The sequence below is a fragment of the Mustela nivalis genome (genome assembly GCF_964662115.1).
Source record: "Mustela nivalis genome assembly, contig: HAP1_SCAFFOLD_2561, whole genome shotgun sequence".
Lineage (NCBI taxonomy): Eukaryota > Metazoa > Chordata > Mammalia > Carnivora > Mustelidae > Mustela > Mustela nivalis.
The window spans coordinates 26,252-41,627 of record NW_028134104.1 but is presented as its reverse complement, the minus strand read 5'-3'; the positions used below and the strand labels follow the sequence as shown (position 1 = coordinate 41,627).

At 54.0% G+C, this 15,376-nt stretch overlaps 1 protein-coding gene across 1 annotated transcript; it reads left to right on the top strand.

Annotated features, from left to right (window-relative positions):
• Window positions 1–333: 333 nt before the first annotated feature.
• On the top strand, window positions 334–4,801 carry LOC309858477 (ral guanine nucleotide dissociation stimulator-like). The gene is made up of 8 exons (XM_082751154.1): window positions 334–1,108; window positions 1,471–1,574; window positions 2,084–2,153; window positions 2,770–2,841; window positions 3,296–3,370; window positions 4,010–4,042; window positions 4,424–4,545; window positions 4,724–4,801. The coding sequence occupies exons 1-8, from the start codon at window positions 1,055–1,057 to the stop codon at window positions 4,758–4,760; spliced, it is 567 nt and encodes a 188-aa protein (XP_082607280.1). The 5' UTR covers window positions 334–1,054; the 3' UTR covers window positions 4,761–4,801.
• Window positions 4,802–15,376: the final 10,575 nt, after the last annotated feature.

Below are 15,376 nucleotides of genomic sequence, written 5' to 3'. Positions count from 1 at the left end.
GAGCCCACTCCAGCCGCAGAGGCATCCTGCCAACCCAAGAAGCGGCTCAAAGAGAAGGAGCCTGACCTCCTGGACTTCCCTCCCAAGCTGGTGGCAGAGCAGCTCACCTACATGGATGCGGTGAGCAGCTGGGCCCCCAGGGTAGGAGGGCAGGGCCGGCTTTTCTTCTGCTCTCCGCTGCCCTATACCGGCTTTTCCCTGATGTGGACTCCTAGGATATAGGGCCAGATCTCAGCTGCAGCCCTAACCGACCGGGGAAACCCATCAGGGTTTTTAGACCCGAGCTTTCACTGTCCAGCTGCGGACTGTGGAGACAGGCACTGAGAAGGACTGAGGCAGAGGTACCACGCAGATGCAATGACTCAGAAGCGAGAGCCCGTAAATGGGAAGGCTCTGGTCCCCCGCGGGGAGGAGGGCAGCTCCCTGTGTGCAATCCCGTCCATGGGTCGCCCACCCATCTGCCTGGGAGCCTGAGCACCATCAACCTGGCTTAGGCATCTGATGCGTCCTGAAGGACAGGCTAGACACGGAAAGCCATGCTTTCAGCCACCAGGTGACAATGGGCACCTGTAAGGAGACAGGGACCGCAGGGATGAGCATTTGGAGGAGGAGATGCCCCCTTGGGAGCACCACCTGGTGCGGCCCCCTGGACATGGAATGATCAGGGTGCACACGCCTTCCTCCCTTCCCTTGCCTCTCTTGGCTCCTGGGGCATCCCGCACTGGCTTCCCTCGGAGAAGAAGAGGGGCATGAAATGCAGGCTCTCTAAGCAGGCTCCGGCCACATTCGCAGCCTCCTGAGCTCCAGCTCTGACCTGGGACCCCTCCCGAGGACATGAGTCTTGCATGGGCGAACATGTGTGGGGCTCAACACACCTCCCCCTGTCCCCTAGGAGCTGTTCAAGAAGGTGGTGCCCCATCAGTGCCTGGGCTCCGTCTGGTCCCGGAGGAACAGGCCTGGCAACGAGCACCTGGCACCCACAGTCCGGGCCACCATCGCCCACTTCAATGCTGTGGCCAGCTGCATCGTCACCACGTGCCTTGGCGACCCAAGCATGACAGCCCGGGACAGGGCCGTGGTGGTGGGCCACTGGATCCGGGTGGCCAAGGTATGCTGTGGGAGGCCCAGCTCCCTGAGGCTCGCCTGAGCCTCGGGAACTGCTCTTCTGTCTCGCTCCCTTCTCAGGGCTGAAGGCCCTGCTCTAAGGCCTGTGGTCCCTAGGCTCTTCCTCCCGGGGGCATGGCCCAACGTTGGGACGCTCAGTTCCCACGTGACGCCTCCTTTGCAGTGAGGGAAAATCCTCCCTCTCGCCAGCAGTGTTCCTCTTTAGGGCTGACCTGTGCCCTTCTGCAGCTCCCTGGACATCAGCTTCACCCGTGGGGGAGCCCTAAACCGAGGGGGGCACTAAAGCTCTCGAGCATCTGGGGCTCCTGCTCTCCCACTGACAGCTCCTTCTCCTCCCTCCCCCAGGCCTGTCAGATCCTAGGGAACTACTCCTCCCTGCGTGCCATCCTGGCGGCTCTGCAGAGTGCCTCCATCCACCGCCTGCAGAGGACATGGGACAACGTTTCCAGGTGAGGAGGCTTCTCTGCAGGAGGGGCCAGGATGGAGGTGGGATCTCCCACAGGCCTGTCCTTTGCCCCCCTCAGTCAGCTTGGACCTCCTGGGAGGCAGCAAACCCTGACCAAAGGACCTGGGCCCGGGGCTGCTCCTCTCAGCCTTCCTGGGGAACAGGCCACCAGGCCTCCTGCTTGAGAAATCCAATGTCCTCCATGCCCCACCCTGGCCTCAGCTGAATTCCATATTTCCACGTGGTGACTTGGCAGCCACTGAAGTCTCTGCCCATGGTTCAGCCAGAACCCCACCCAAACCGAGCTGTTCAATTAAGCTGGGAAGGGACGCCCAGGGGGACGCCCAGGAGAACGCCCTCCCATGTCCTACGAAGACCCCAGTGCTCAGAGCAGCCCAGAGCAAACCCTCAGCCAGCCCCGTGGACATGCGGGGCTGCTCCAAGAAAAGGGACTCGCACTCTACCCTGCCACGTTAGGACTCCCCTGAGCCTAACTTCTTTCCCTCTCTTCAGGAAGAGCTTCCGAACATTCCAACAGCTCTGCACAGAAGGCAACCCCCAGGGCAGGGAACTACTCATCAAGGTAGCACGGGAGGTGCAGGGCTCCAAGGACAGGAGAGGGGTGGGAGGAGGCGTGATCCTGTGTGGATGAAGTAGGGAATGGCCTGAAGCATTCCTCGGGGAGCAGAAGCCTTTGGCAGGAATGTGCTGACAGCCTGGGCTGAAGATTCCCCCTGGGGCTGGGACAAGCGGGTGCTGCCCATCCAGACTCCCTAGGCTAGATTTCAGGTCTCTCTGTGTCCATCCATCGAGAAGGTCCACATGGGGGCCCACATGAACGCGGACAGCCCAGAGGACAGGCCCCTGCTCACAGATGGGGTGGGGATGGGTTGTGGGCCACAAAAATGATGATCCTAAGAGGATCCTGAGTGCTCAGGAGACCGCAGGAGGTAGGTGGAGTTCCCCCTTCTGCCCATGGGAAAACAGGCTCAGGGAGGCCAGGCTCCAAGCTCCAGGTCCCCCATGGACTGAATGGGGGAGCTGAGATTGTTCTAGAAGGACTCGTGGCATGCTTCAGGGGAATGGAGCGTCAGTATCAGCAGACGTAGGTCGGACGTCTAGGGTCTGCAGTCAAAGACGGTGGGCGCAAGGGGACTGAGGCTATTCTGCTCTCAAGGATCTTGTCCTTGGCCCTCTAGAAGCGGCCCTCGAACAAACTGGCCAGCCTGGTGAGGCAGCTGCAGAGAGCGCGGAAGGGGCTGCCCAAGAAGGTGAGTGTGCCTGAGGGACAGGGCCTCCAAGGCCAGGGGAGAGGGGCTCCTCCCTGAGGGCTAGAAGCGTCCAGATCAGGACAGGTGGGACCTGCCACTCCAGCTCCACCTCCTGCCTGCTGCCACAGTTGCTCAATGTCTTCTTTCCTGGGGACCAGGAGGAAGGAGTCTAGCAGGCTGGGTAGAGAATGGATTTGGGGCTGGGGAGGGGCCCGGGGCTCCATAGCCAGGGGGTTTTTTGAATTTCAAAAAGCAGGCCCTGGAGGGGATTAGGAGGAGTCTGATGTTCTGGGAGGGTGAGGGGAAAGCGAATCCAGGGGTAGCAACTAAGGGTCCTAGGCCCTTTTCCATGTGGGAAAGTGGGGTGGGCCAGGACGCTGAAGTCTTTTCGGGGAGGGCCCCTGTGGGCACCAGACAGCAGGGACTCATCCCAAACCTACCCCTCATGACACAGGGTGTCGTCCCATACCTTGGCACTTTCCTCTCCGACCTGGTGGTGCTTGATACAGCAATGGAGGACTACCTGGAGGTGGGTGAGCCTGAGGATTGTGGAGGAGGGACCAGAGTCCTGAGGACAGGGAGCAGAGAGTCCCCGGACTGAGCCCTGAGCTCTGAGTCCTTCGGAGACCTCCCTTCCCCACAGCCTCACAGCCGCCCCTAAGAACTGGCATCTCTTGCCCATCTCAGTGCTGAGGGAAGGGAGTCTGCGCCCATCTCAGTGCTGAGGGAAGGGAGTCTGCACCCAGACGGGTGGCCCAAGACTGGGGAAGCACCAGCGCATCCTGAAGGTGAAGCTGCATGCGCTCTGTGTGCATGGGCTGCAGCCTCTCCCTCAGACCTTGCCTGTCGGGGACAGTGAAGTCAGGACCCTGCACATCAGCCACACTTCAGGAGCCCAGCAGATCCTGCCTGCCTGAGGCGTCTGCCGCTCCCTTCAGTCACCACAGAGTGTTGTGCTGCAGGGTGCTGACCGGGAGCCCTTTCACCATCCCCCAGTCTTCCTTCCTCTGGACCCCAGGGCTTGCCCTAACCCCAGTCTCATTGTGTGTGTGGCTTGGCGGCCCCCTCCGGGGTCCTGGCCTACGCGCAGCCTCAGAACGGGTGGGTGTAAGGTGCTAGGACTGACCGGGGGCCTCTTTCTGAAGGACAATGGTTGTCTACTTTCCAGGGCAATGAGATCAACCACCGCAAAAAGAATAAGGTGAGCATACGTAGCCCTGGCTGTAGGGAAGGGCAGGCAGACCCTATCAGAGACGCCCCTGGGAAGAACATTGCTTGGCTCCATCCACTCCCCTCCATCTCCCATTTCCTGGGACAGGTTGCTAAGAATGAAGTGCAAGACCCATCGAGTCAGTCAGTAGGGATCCAGAAGGGCATCAAGGAGAACTTCCCTTGATGGAGGAGGGGCTAATTCTACTAGCCTCTGAGAACAGTTTGGGACCAGACGAAGTTGCATGCAGGAGGGTGGTCATGTGTGCCAAGACCCAGGACCCGACCCCTGTCCCGCTGCTCGGCCCTCACCTGGCCCTGTAGCTTCCCCACCCAGGCTCAGGGTGCATCCTGTGCCTCTGTCCCGGCCCAGGAATACCGAGTCCTCACGGACATCATGCTGCTCCAGGCGGCGGCAGAGAATTACTGCCTAGAGCCCCAGCATCCATTCACGGCCTGGTTCTGGGCTGTGGAGCGGCTCAGCGAGGAGGACAGGTGAGGCCCACTCAGGAGCTGGGTCAGGCGACGTCGGGGTGGACTCTTTCTGCTGGCCCCGCCTGGGATCCTCCTTCTAGGGCTCCCTGGGCAGCCAGACACCAGCTGTGGGAAAACCCTGGGAGGGACTCCTGAATGCCAGCTGCTGCTCAACTCACAGGTGTCCCTCTGTCCTTAGCTACAACCTGTCATGCCAGCTGGAGCCGCGGTCCTAGCTGGCCAGCAGAACACAAGCACCAGGACCACTGGCTACAGCCACCATCAGACCTGAACCCGTGCACACTGGCTGAGCCAAGGATTGCCCCTCGGCCCCTGGGCTACTTGTGGTGCACGAGCCCCATCCGCTGCTCAACACCCCTTCCTCTCCCCTACAGAATTACTTGTTCTGGAAGGGGCAATATTGAATATAATTAAAGGGTTGTTATTTAACCACAACCACCACCACCACAACAACAAAAAGGAATGAGAACCCTTGGGATTAAAGTTTTCTTACCCAAATAATAATAGTAGTAGTAGTAGTAATAATAATAATAATAATAAAGGTTTTTATTTTCTCCTCTACCTGCCCACGTGTGCGTTTGGTTCTTTTATTTCCTACGGTAATGTACAACGTGTACAGACTCTCTTCTTCATTCCTGAACCCAGAAATCTTACAGAGTCAGCAGCTATTCAATGGGGCAGAAAGGAGAGGAGCCAGCCCTCCTCACTTCTGGTGGCACTACTCATTACTGGTGGCACCTCCCAATGCCGTTTCCTCAGAGGACAGGTTCATTTCTGTGTCAGGCATCTGGGCAAACAGCAGACACAGCCCTCAGGACCCCTGAGATGGAGACGTTGCAGGTCCTTCCCCAGGAAGGCAACAAACCCTGACCAGGCGAGTCCTGGAGAGTTCCTTCCCCTCCCCAGAACTATGTGCTGCCCAGGAGAGGGGCTGCTACTCTACCCTCTAAAGCAAGGAGGACGATGTCTTGCTTCCTTGGGGATATGCTACGTGTGCGTGTGTTTGTGCGGGTTTGGACCCAGTATTTGGGACTGGCGGTTGTCGAGTTCAGTCTCCTGAATTGCATCAGCACGATGTAGGGAAAACACATGCAAAGAGATTCAACCCTGCCTGTGGAAGCTCCAAAATCTGAGGAAGATATTTTGTAAATGGAAGAAGGGCAGGCAGGACGTCCCGTCCTCAGTTTCCCTAGAGGCTCTCCAGGTTCACCCTTTACCAAGACTGGAATCCCCCTGGGATCCTTATCCAGGATCTCTGGATTCCTTTTCCCTGCTTCTTTTGGGTGAGGCTGGAGAAAAACGAAAGAAACTGGGAGGTGTCTCTGGCTCTATTCACGTCTATGCTGACCTAGGAGCTAGGATGTCCAGCCATCCTGCATTTCCTTACGCAGTTCTTGGCAAGGCCGTGGGGCCCTTCAGGCCCCTGACCCTCTTGGTCAGGTCCATGGTAGCCACTGCTCCCTGGCTGGGGCCTGATGGAGCAGAGATTGGTTCTCCCTTGCCAGGATAAAGGTTCAGATCCTTGACCAGAGAAACCCCACACTCTCCTGGCTGGCCAAGGGCACTGTCAGGTCCAGGTGGTTCTGAAGTCCCTGGTCTCCATCATCCACCAGGTGACACACCCATGTTCCACTCACTTGTCTGAAATGGGGAACTCGCCTGACGCGGTAGACCAACACACACATGGAATGTGAGCAGGGGAGAAGCGTCTATCATGCAAATGGATGCGAAACGAAGCAAGGGTAGGAATCCTTCTCTCCAGACACAACAGACTCTGAACCAAAGGGGGGAGGTACGAAGCCACAGAGAAGGACACTACTTCCTCGCAAGGGAGGCCATGTAATAGGAGAGAACATCTCGAAATATGTAGACACGCACCATGGGAGCACCCAAAGGCATCCAACAGTGCATAACAAACATAAAGTCACCTTTGACAGCCGTACCATGCAGTGGGGGACTCTAACACCCCACATCTGCTAATGGACACAGGATCCAAACTGACAATCAACAGGGAATCTATGGCTTTGAGGGATGCACCCGTTTCAACACGTAGATGCAGAACCTTCCACCCTGAAACCGCAGCATCCGCAGTGCTGGATTTCCAGTGCACATGGAACATTCTCCAGAGTAGATCACACGTTAGGGCACAACCCAAGTCTCAACAAACTCCAAAAGATGGATATCATCCCAAGCATTTTTTCTCAGCACGATGCTACGGAACGCCAAATGAACCCTAAGAGCAACCCTGGAGAGACCACGAATCCATGGAAGTTCAATTACATGCTACCCAACCAGCACTGGGTCAACCCGGAATCCAAAGAGGATGTCCAAAATTACATGGAAGCAAAAGGACACGCCAAGGGTCCCCAACCTTGCAGATACAGCGCCAGGGAATCTAAGAAGACAGGATCCAGCACCACAAGAAAAATCCCCAATACCATCAGCTGACACATAAGGACCTAGCCAAAGCACAACACAGAGCTCCTGAGCAGTCGCTCAGCCTGGGCGAGTTGGAGCTCCTGCTGTTGGGTGCAGGCTTAGCTTCCATCTCGACTCTAAGTCCCAGCCTGGGGGGTGTTCTTTCCTTTCTCCCAGGACCATCCCCACCAGGGCCACTGGGGAATCAACCCTTCAGGGGGTTCTCGGCAGAGAGAAATGGCCCAAAGGGCCCTGGAAACAACCACCCCTTCCCCACTGGTGGATCAAGGTGGCCCATTAGCGCTCCCTCTGTGGAACATTCCACAGTGCTTTTGGGGGGACGACCCTCTCAGGCTCTGATGCCCAGGGTTTCTCGGCAAAGGGCAGATTCCGACTGAGTACCCCTGGGAGGGACCTGACACTCTGCACTTCCAGCATGCTCGCAGCTAATGCCCCGGCCACCTGTCCCCGGAGCACACGGAGAGACAACTTGCCAGCGGACCAGTGGACAAAACGTCCTCTCTTTCACCACCAGGAAGAGATCGATGCGCAACCGTCTGGCAGCCACAAAGAGGTGTTTGATTGTCAGGAAGATCAACAGCCAGGCAGGGCTTGGTCCACCCCCACAGGCCTCTCCTCCTCTTCTCCTCCAGAGTATAGGGAGGCAGGATGGCAGGAAAGACAGTTTGTTCAGTGGAAGCGAAATCCTGAGCTTGAGTCCCTTTCTCCCTAGTAGCCTGGGCACTCCTACGCTGCTTCCACTGTGGCCTCTGTGCAAGGCCATTCGAAACACCAGTGCTGGCTTGCGAAGTTCCGGGATACTGGGCAGAAAGCGATGGAACACAAGAGAGTCCCAGGGAAGTGACAACGGGTTTGGTCATGAAAGCTTGAAGCTGTCAAAGACCATCTCTTGCCCTATGTTCCCTTGGTCAGAAACCTTTCAGCAACCGCTCAGAGGAGAGACAGGCAGGTACAGAGCAGGGATGGGGAACCCTGGGAGCCACTGTGGACCGAACCGTGGGTGTTTTGTTAACATGGGCTTTGATTCATGTGTGACTTTTCAGAAACAGAAAAGAATAAAGGGAATCAGGAAACAGAGGCAATCAAAAACACCGGCTCAAATATAGGGAACATACTGTTGGGAACCAGGTGGGCGGATGGGTGGAAGAGGGGGTGGGGATTAAGAAGACACTTACTGTGCTGAGCACCGAGTCACATACAGAATTCCTGAATCCCTACTCTTCAACTGAAACGACGAAAATACTGTACGTCCATTAGACTGTATTTTCAAAATTGTCTTTGAAAGGTGGGTATTAGGAGACCAAAATGAGATTACGCTCTGAGAGTTTCCCAATCAGGTCTCCTCAGGCTGTACGTGAATGCACCTTAAAGATCAGTGAAAGAGCCCAAAGACAAAAGTGACATCTGTTGATATGGAAAGGCCAGTGCCCACCTCTGTGATCACAGAAAACACACACCTTCCTAGGATATTGGCTGTCGTAAAAGCATTTCACCGACGTCCCCTTGGAGCTACGCTCCTCTGGTATTTCCATTCTCCTTGGTTGTGTGTCCTCATGGAGTAGTTGAAGAGAATATTGCTACCCCATGTTTGGTGGACTAAACCAAAGCTGGCTATTTCTAGCCCCTGGAAGACTGAGCTAAAGGGCCTTCTGGAAAACATTGCACAACTGGATCTCTCATCGTCTTCCAGAGAAGGAAAGGGAGGCCCCAAAGGGCACCAGTGGAACAGGAACACAGAGGAGGTTCTCCTGACACCAGCATCAGGATCCCAACTCCCTGAGCAAGAATGAAGAACCCCCGTCCCCCCACACACAATGGACACATATCACTGGAATGGGTCAGTTCCCAGGAAAAGCGAAATGCGGCCAAACATGGAAAGGTACACAATAACCTCACTGAAAGAAAGCCCACTGGGATCTCCTGCCCTGGGTCTTAAGTTCCACCTATGCATGAAGCCATTTGATAATCACAGGGGAAGGGAGGGAAAACTGAATGGGAAGCCACCAGAGAGGGAGAAAAACGATGCGAGGCTCTTCTCTAAGAAACAAGCAGAGGAGCCTAACAAATAGCAGGGAGCACATGGGGAGTTAGAGAGGAGAAGGGAGTTAGGGAAAACTGGAAGGGGAGGTGAACCTTGAGAGACTATAGACTCTGGAAAACAATCTGAGGGTTTTGAAGGGGCGGGGGCGTGGGAGGTCGGGGTACCAGGTGGTGGGTATTATAGAGGGCACGGATTGCACGGAGCACTGGGGGTGGTGCAAAAATAATGAATACTGTTATCCTGAAAATAAAGAAAAATTAAATTAAAAAAAAAAGCAAAGAAACAAGCAGAGGGTTGCTGGAGGGGAGGTGGGTGCGGGTATGGGACAATTCGGGCAGGAGCATAAAGGAGGGCATGCGATGGGATGAGCACTGGGGGTGAAACGCAACTGATGAACAGCTGGGCACTACCTCGGAAGCTGATGAGGAACTGTACGGTGGCTTACTGACTTTCCACAACAACAACAAAATACAATCCAAGGTTCTGTGTTTCCTTGATTTTCAATGTGGAAAATACGGGATGATTTCTTTTCTTCCCTCAAGCAAGGAAATGACATAGCCTATTCACGAAAAGGCAATGCTCAGGACATTCTACCCCTTTCAGCCCTAAAGAAGTTTTTCAAACAGGCTTTCACCAGTTGCAGTCCTCATGCCCTTCTAGTCATTTCGGAGCACTCTTGACAGGGGGCAAACCCTTTTTTTCTTCAAGGTGACTCACCCCAAGCAGGTAATATCCCTATGTGCCACAGGAGTGACTACAGGTGCGCCCCCCCCCCAACCTTTCCAAGGGCCTCACTACAAGTTTTCCAGAAAGGTGGCATGAATAGTACTGGCTGGAAGGTGGATGCTGCATGACATCCATCCCTTTGTTCACTTGAGGGATGACTAGGGGCAAAGTCTCCATCTCAGTCGTGGACGTGCCAGAGCTCTCCAGCTCCCCTTCAGACACGGCCCTGCCCTCTCTCCCATAGAAGAACCTGCAGAACTACGTGACCATGAACTGGGAACACACAACAAGGGTACAAAGGTCTTACCTGAATTCAGCTCAGCATGGCAATGACAGACTGGTCCCTCTTGGAGGTTGTTCCCAGTGTCCTTGAGGCATTCGAACCCCTTCTTGGCGGCTGACTCCAGACAGTGGCTCACCTGTCACAGTGGCTCATGATAGAGGGATGAGAAGTTCCTCGGAGACAGGTGTCACCACACCACTATCATCACCCTTTGTCGTGGAATAAATCTATGTCCCTCGTCGGATTAAGAAACCCTTCAAACAGGACTGGAGCAGGTGGCAATAAAAGGCTCCCTTTGAAGAAGGGCTGAGCTTGGGGACATGTCCAGTCCTATGTCTCACTGTTGCCATCACCACACACAGTGGTGCCCCAAATGGGCAGGGTACCATTTCCAGTACACGGCTCCTGCTCGCCCAAGGTACCTATTCCTATCATCGCGCCATCGCATCTGGTCAGGACCCCAGCATTAGGCCTGTGCGTCTCCAGTTCCTGCTGCTGCCTGCCTCCACCAGCGATCCTGTTTCCTCTCTGAATTCCGAGCGCCGCAGCATCCATCTTCCTCACCTTCACAAAACAGGATTGTGCAATGATTTCATGGATACGACCTGCAAGGCACAGGATGGAAAAGAAAAGGAAACTCACACCCTGGACATTCAGGATACTTAAAATCTTTGTGACTTGAATGACGTTATCAACCAAGGGAAAGCACAGTCCAGAAGTCGGGAAAGCATGTTTGCAAACCATGGATCTGGCAGGTTCTCAATATCCACAATATCTAGAGATCCCAGGAACTCAACAACATCAACAACAAGAGAAAAACAAGTCAAATGTGATGTGTGAATGTACACATGGGCAAGAGACATAACCTCAAAGCTATACGCAAGGAAGGAAATTGCAAGCAATGAGATACCTTTATGAATCCATGAGGTTGGCTCCCCATGGAAAAAGAAAAACAAAACAAAACACAACAAAGCAAAACAAAACAAAGCAAAACACTCGGGAGAAAGGAAAAGACCAAGCCATGGCAAAGATAAAGAGAATTAGGAACCTTGCTGATTGGGTGTGGTAGGAATGTTTAAGGGCATGCTTGTGAAATCAGTATGACAGCTCTTCACAAAAATCAACTTGAGTGGGACACCTGGGTGGCTCAGTCTGTTGAGGTCTCAGGATCCTGGGATGGAGTCCCACATCGGGCTTCTTGCTCAGCCGGGAGCCTGCTTCTCCCCTGCCTGCTCTGCCTGCCACTTCTCCTGCTTCTGCATGCCTCTTTCTCACGCTGACAAATGAATAAATAAACCGTTTTTAAAAAATCAACTTTCGCACTACCATGTGTTTTAGTACTTGCCCTTCTGTGCTAGGTACCCACATTCATGAACAGGATAGTATGGTCCTGGAGACTTATCTGAGCACACCTTCTCATGGCAGCATGGTTCCTAAAAGCTAACCCATGAACGCAATCCAAGTATCTGTCCAGGGAGGAACAGATGTTGTATATACAGACGTTGGGATAGTATTCATTCGCTAAAGAGGACAAAAACATTGACATGCGCCACCCCGTGGGCGAACGTTGAGGAGGGTGTGCTAAGTGAGAGGAGTATGCATGAAGATAACCAACTTGGACTCCACTCTTAGGACCTACCTAGAGTGGACTCCGAAGGACAGAAAGTAGAATGGTGTTTGCCAAGGGCTGGAAGGAGGCGCTCGCGGGAAGAGTCTGACGCATGCTAAAGAGCTTTAGATGGACAAGATGCCAAGGAGATGGGAAGGTGGGTTCCAGGGAGCTTGGGACAAAGACATTAATGCTTTTTAAGACATTTAGAATGTACTCCGTGAACTTCATGGACTTCACGACCTAAAAATAAATTGCACTGAAAAGCTGCAAAGATGGAGAAATGAACACAGGACCATTTCATCTGGCCCTTTATACCCTTTCCAGGTAGGTCCTCTCTCAGCCATTCGACTTCTGCCATTTTCCTTGAGACAACATGGAGCCAACAAAATGTCCTTCTGTGCCTACTTCGAGGTTGAAAGACAGAATTGCCCCACCCGGGACAACTTTATGTGAGAAGGTATTTTTCAGAGTTAATTTCTTGAGACCTGTTATTCCTTGATCATGTTTTCAAACAGAACCCAAACTGAACATTCTCCTTCGTCTGCTTGATTTTTCCTTCCCTGATTTTTTCCCCCCACTCAGAACCCATTGTTGATGCAAGGGCTTGGGTGTTCCTATGCCTGTCGTCATCTACTGACTTTAGCTTCTGCTGTTTCCAGTTTTGCTTACGTGTCATTCCTTTACCAAGTCAACTTTCCCGAGGCTCATTATGAATAGTAAAATATTTTCGGCCCCAGTTGGATTGAAAGAACTGACATCGAGCACTGTGTACGTCTCAGCTACACAACACAATGACTTCATTTTCCTAGGCCCTAAAAGGATGACCAGAATAAGCGGTGTCCACAAGGATTCCTGACCATGGGGGTGGGCGCAGGGAGTTCTTGGCCATATTCCCTGGCTGTCTAGGAGTATGTTCCCAGGCGTGGAACTCTGGGATCCTACGGTAGATTGTTGGTTGGGAGCATAGGAGCTAACAAATGCCGGTGAGGACAGGGAGAACAGGGAACCCTTGGACACCATCCGTGGGAATGCACACTGGCACAAGTCACTGTGCAACACAGTATGGAGGGTCCCACAGTCTAGAGATGGACCAACGCACCAAACAGTGCCATGCGAAAGAAAAGAGCAAGCGTTCCGTGAGACAAACGAAGAATACTCTGAAAGAAGGCTGCAGAGTCATTGGAGAGAAAGGCCCGAAAGGCCTCACTGAGGGGGACAGCGCTGAGGACAGAATAAAAACAAGGGAGCTAGTCCCACACAAGTCTGGCTGCCCTGTGTCATGAAGAGGGAAGGCACCTCTGCCTTAGAGCCTCACTACCAGAAGCTGGGTTGGCCAGAGGACATGAAAGAGGCATCCAGTGTGGCTGGAGAGCAACTGGGAGCAGAGCAGAGGGTGGTGAGGAAGGCAGGGACAGGGCCTCAGGCCTGGGAGACAGGTAGCGATCTCTTGTCCCTCTGCAACGGCATTGCCCCAATACCCTGCATCTTCAAATGCATGGACTGAATGCCCCACAGTTGTTGCAGAAGAGGAATGGAGGCACAATTCCGCATGCTTCCTCCACATCACCATACTTGTGAGCCCGTGGTTGTAACTGAGGCTGGACTAGCAGAGGATTTTCCCCAACTTAGCACCCATCATTCGGGGAGCCATTCAACTCAGAATCTGAGTTTCTGGGCGCATGTTGGCCTTGCCACTGCCTCCGATCCTGGCACTGTGAGCCTCGATAGATGGCAGCACCAACCATCTGGGCATGTTTTTCGCTTCAGATTCCGAGAAGAAAAGGGGAACAAGGGAGAAGTGGACCATGAGCAAAGAAACTAGGAAGTGCGAAACTCCTTGCCTGACATCTAGAGAAACACGAGGCATGCTATTTCATCACGTTGAGTAAGTACATCGCGTGGCTCAGAAGCCACTCGCTAACCACCCAGAGCTTGCAGAGTGATGCCTCCACCACAGGTCAGGATCCCTGGGAGCCACTGTGAAGGCTGCTCCCCTCATATACCAGAACGAGGGAAAGAGGTCTCCTTCTAAAGCTATGTGGGAAACAACGGAACCGTTTCACTACCGAGGATGACAAAGTCTGCATCTTCGTGCATTTCCACCCCATCATGGTGCCCCATTATAATGACGCCAAGAGGGAAAGGGACGGTTCCAAAACGACACAAAGCCGGGACCCAGGCCTCCTCGCAGCGTTCCTCCAGGCCACGTCCCACCCCTTCCTGCAATTCATCTGGCCTTCTATGTGTGCCTCTGATTTCCCGTGACACCGTCGCACACATACCACAAATACGGTCTACATACACCCTAAGATGTCCCAAGGAACTAGATTCTCCCTGGTCCCCACTATGCAGGTTGGGAATGTGGGCACTAGGGGAGACACACAATGACTGAGGACACAGGAGTGGGAAAGGACAGAGAACAAACGTCTGACTTCAGCTCTGTCTCCTGAAAGGGAGGACCTGAGTGCCAATTCCAGAGCATGGTGCCTCTGGCACTTTTGGCTCATTGTGTACAGTCCCGGGGAAGAGAGGTCAAGAGCCAAGTGAAGGGGCTGCAGAGAGGGGGTGACTTTAGGAAGGGCCCCAGGTATTAGAATCCTGAAAGCGTGACCTCATATTCTTCATGATAGGCCCCAACTGAACTTAGAACTCTGGCAACCAGGCACCCACTTTCAAAGGGCAACCTGCTCTCCAGCACACTTGAGTGCTTCGACAGAACACCATGTTCAGTTGTTGTCTTCCTACTTCCAAGGGTGCTGGGCCCACAGGAGCCCAGAGCCAGAGACATGACTGCAGTTGCAGACAGTGCTTCAGCCCTCTTTTCCGAAGCTTCTGGTCATGGGGCCGGAGACACCAACAGGTAACACAAGGCAGCTCGGGGCAGCCCACTGGAGAGTGGGCAACAACTGTGGTCCCACCTCAGCGGGCACACACCACTGTCCCTTACTGTGTGGGAGCGCATCTCTCTCTCTCTCTCTCTCTCTCTCCCTGTTTGTGTGTGTGTGTGTGTGTGTGTGTGTGTGTGTGTGTGTGTTTGTAGAAGTGGGGACAGGGGATGAGGGATATGCCCTTCCTGGGCAGAAGCAAGCTGCCTGGTGTTGGAGGCTGGACCCATCTGTCATGTTCATACCCCAGGTCATAGCAGGCTGGATGAAAAGGGGAGGGTGACACAATGATAAGGCTCATGGTAGTCATGAGCCTTAGAGTGTCCTCTGGCTACGTCCTTGCTCAATGTCTTTTCAGCCATCCCTCTTAGCCTGAACTGGAGAACACGATGTCTAGTGGGGGTGTCCCCTGGTGGCAATGTTCCGGGAGGCTGCTAATGGCTCTTGGCCCTGTGTCTATGGGGCACTGCCTTTTCAGAGCTGCACCCCAGAGACTGTGAATGAGCTGGCTGGGGACTTCAACGACTCCAACTCGCTGGACAAGGGTCAGGTGTCCCAGGCCACCCAGGATCAGTGCTGCTCTGAGGTGAGAATAGGAAGAAGCTCCTCCACACCCAGGGCCCCCATGCAACGATGGGGACAAACCTGGGGCCTTCCCAGAGTGTTTCCACTTGACTATTCCACCGGCCCCACCCCAGAGTAACCCACACCTCCGCACATATGCCACACCTATGGGTAAGTAAGGGAGGAAGACACTCTTCACCTACGTGGGACTGGTAGAGAATAGAGTGAATGCTTTCCGTGGCATGGGGGGAAGTTGTTTTGATTTCTTTCCTCTGGCCTTG

Coding starts and splice junctions, on each gene's coding strand:
- LOC309858477 (XM_082751154.1), top strand. CDS start 1,055: ATGACAGCCCGGGACAGGGCCGTGGTGGTGGGCCACTGGATCCGGGTG. Junction 1,109..1,470: donor ACTGGATCCGGGTGGCCAAG/GTATGCTGTGGG, acceptor TCCCTCCCCCAG/GCCTGTCAGATCCTAGGGAA. Junction 1,575..2,083: donor ACATGGGACAACGTTTCCAG/GTGAGGAGGCTT, acceptor CCCTCTCTTCAG/GAAGAGCTTCCGAACATTCC.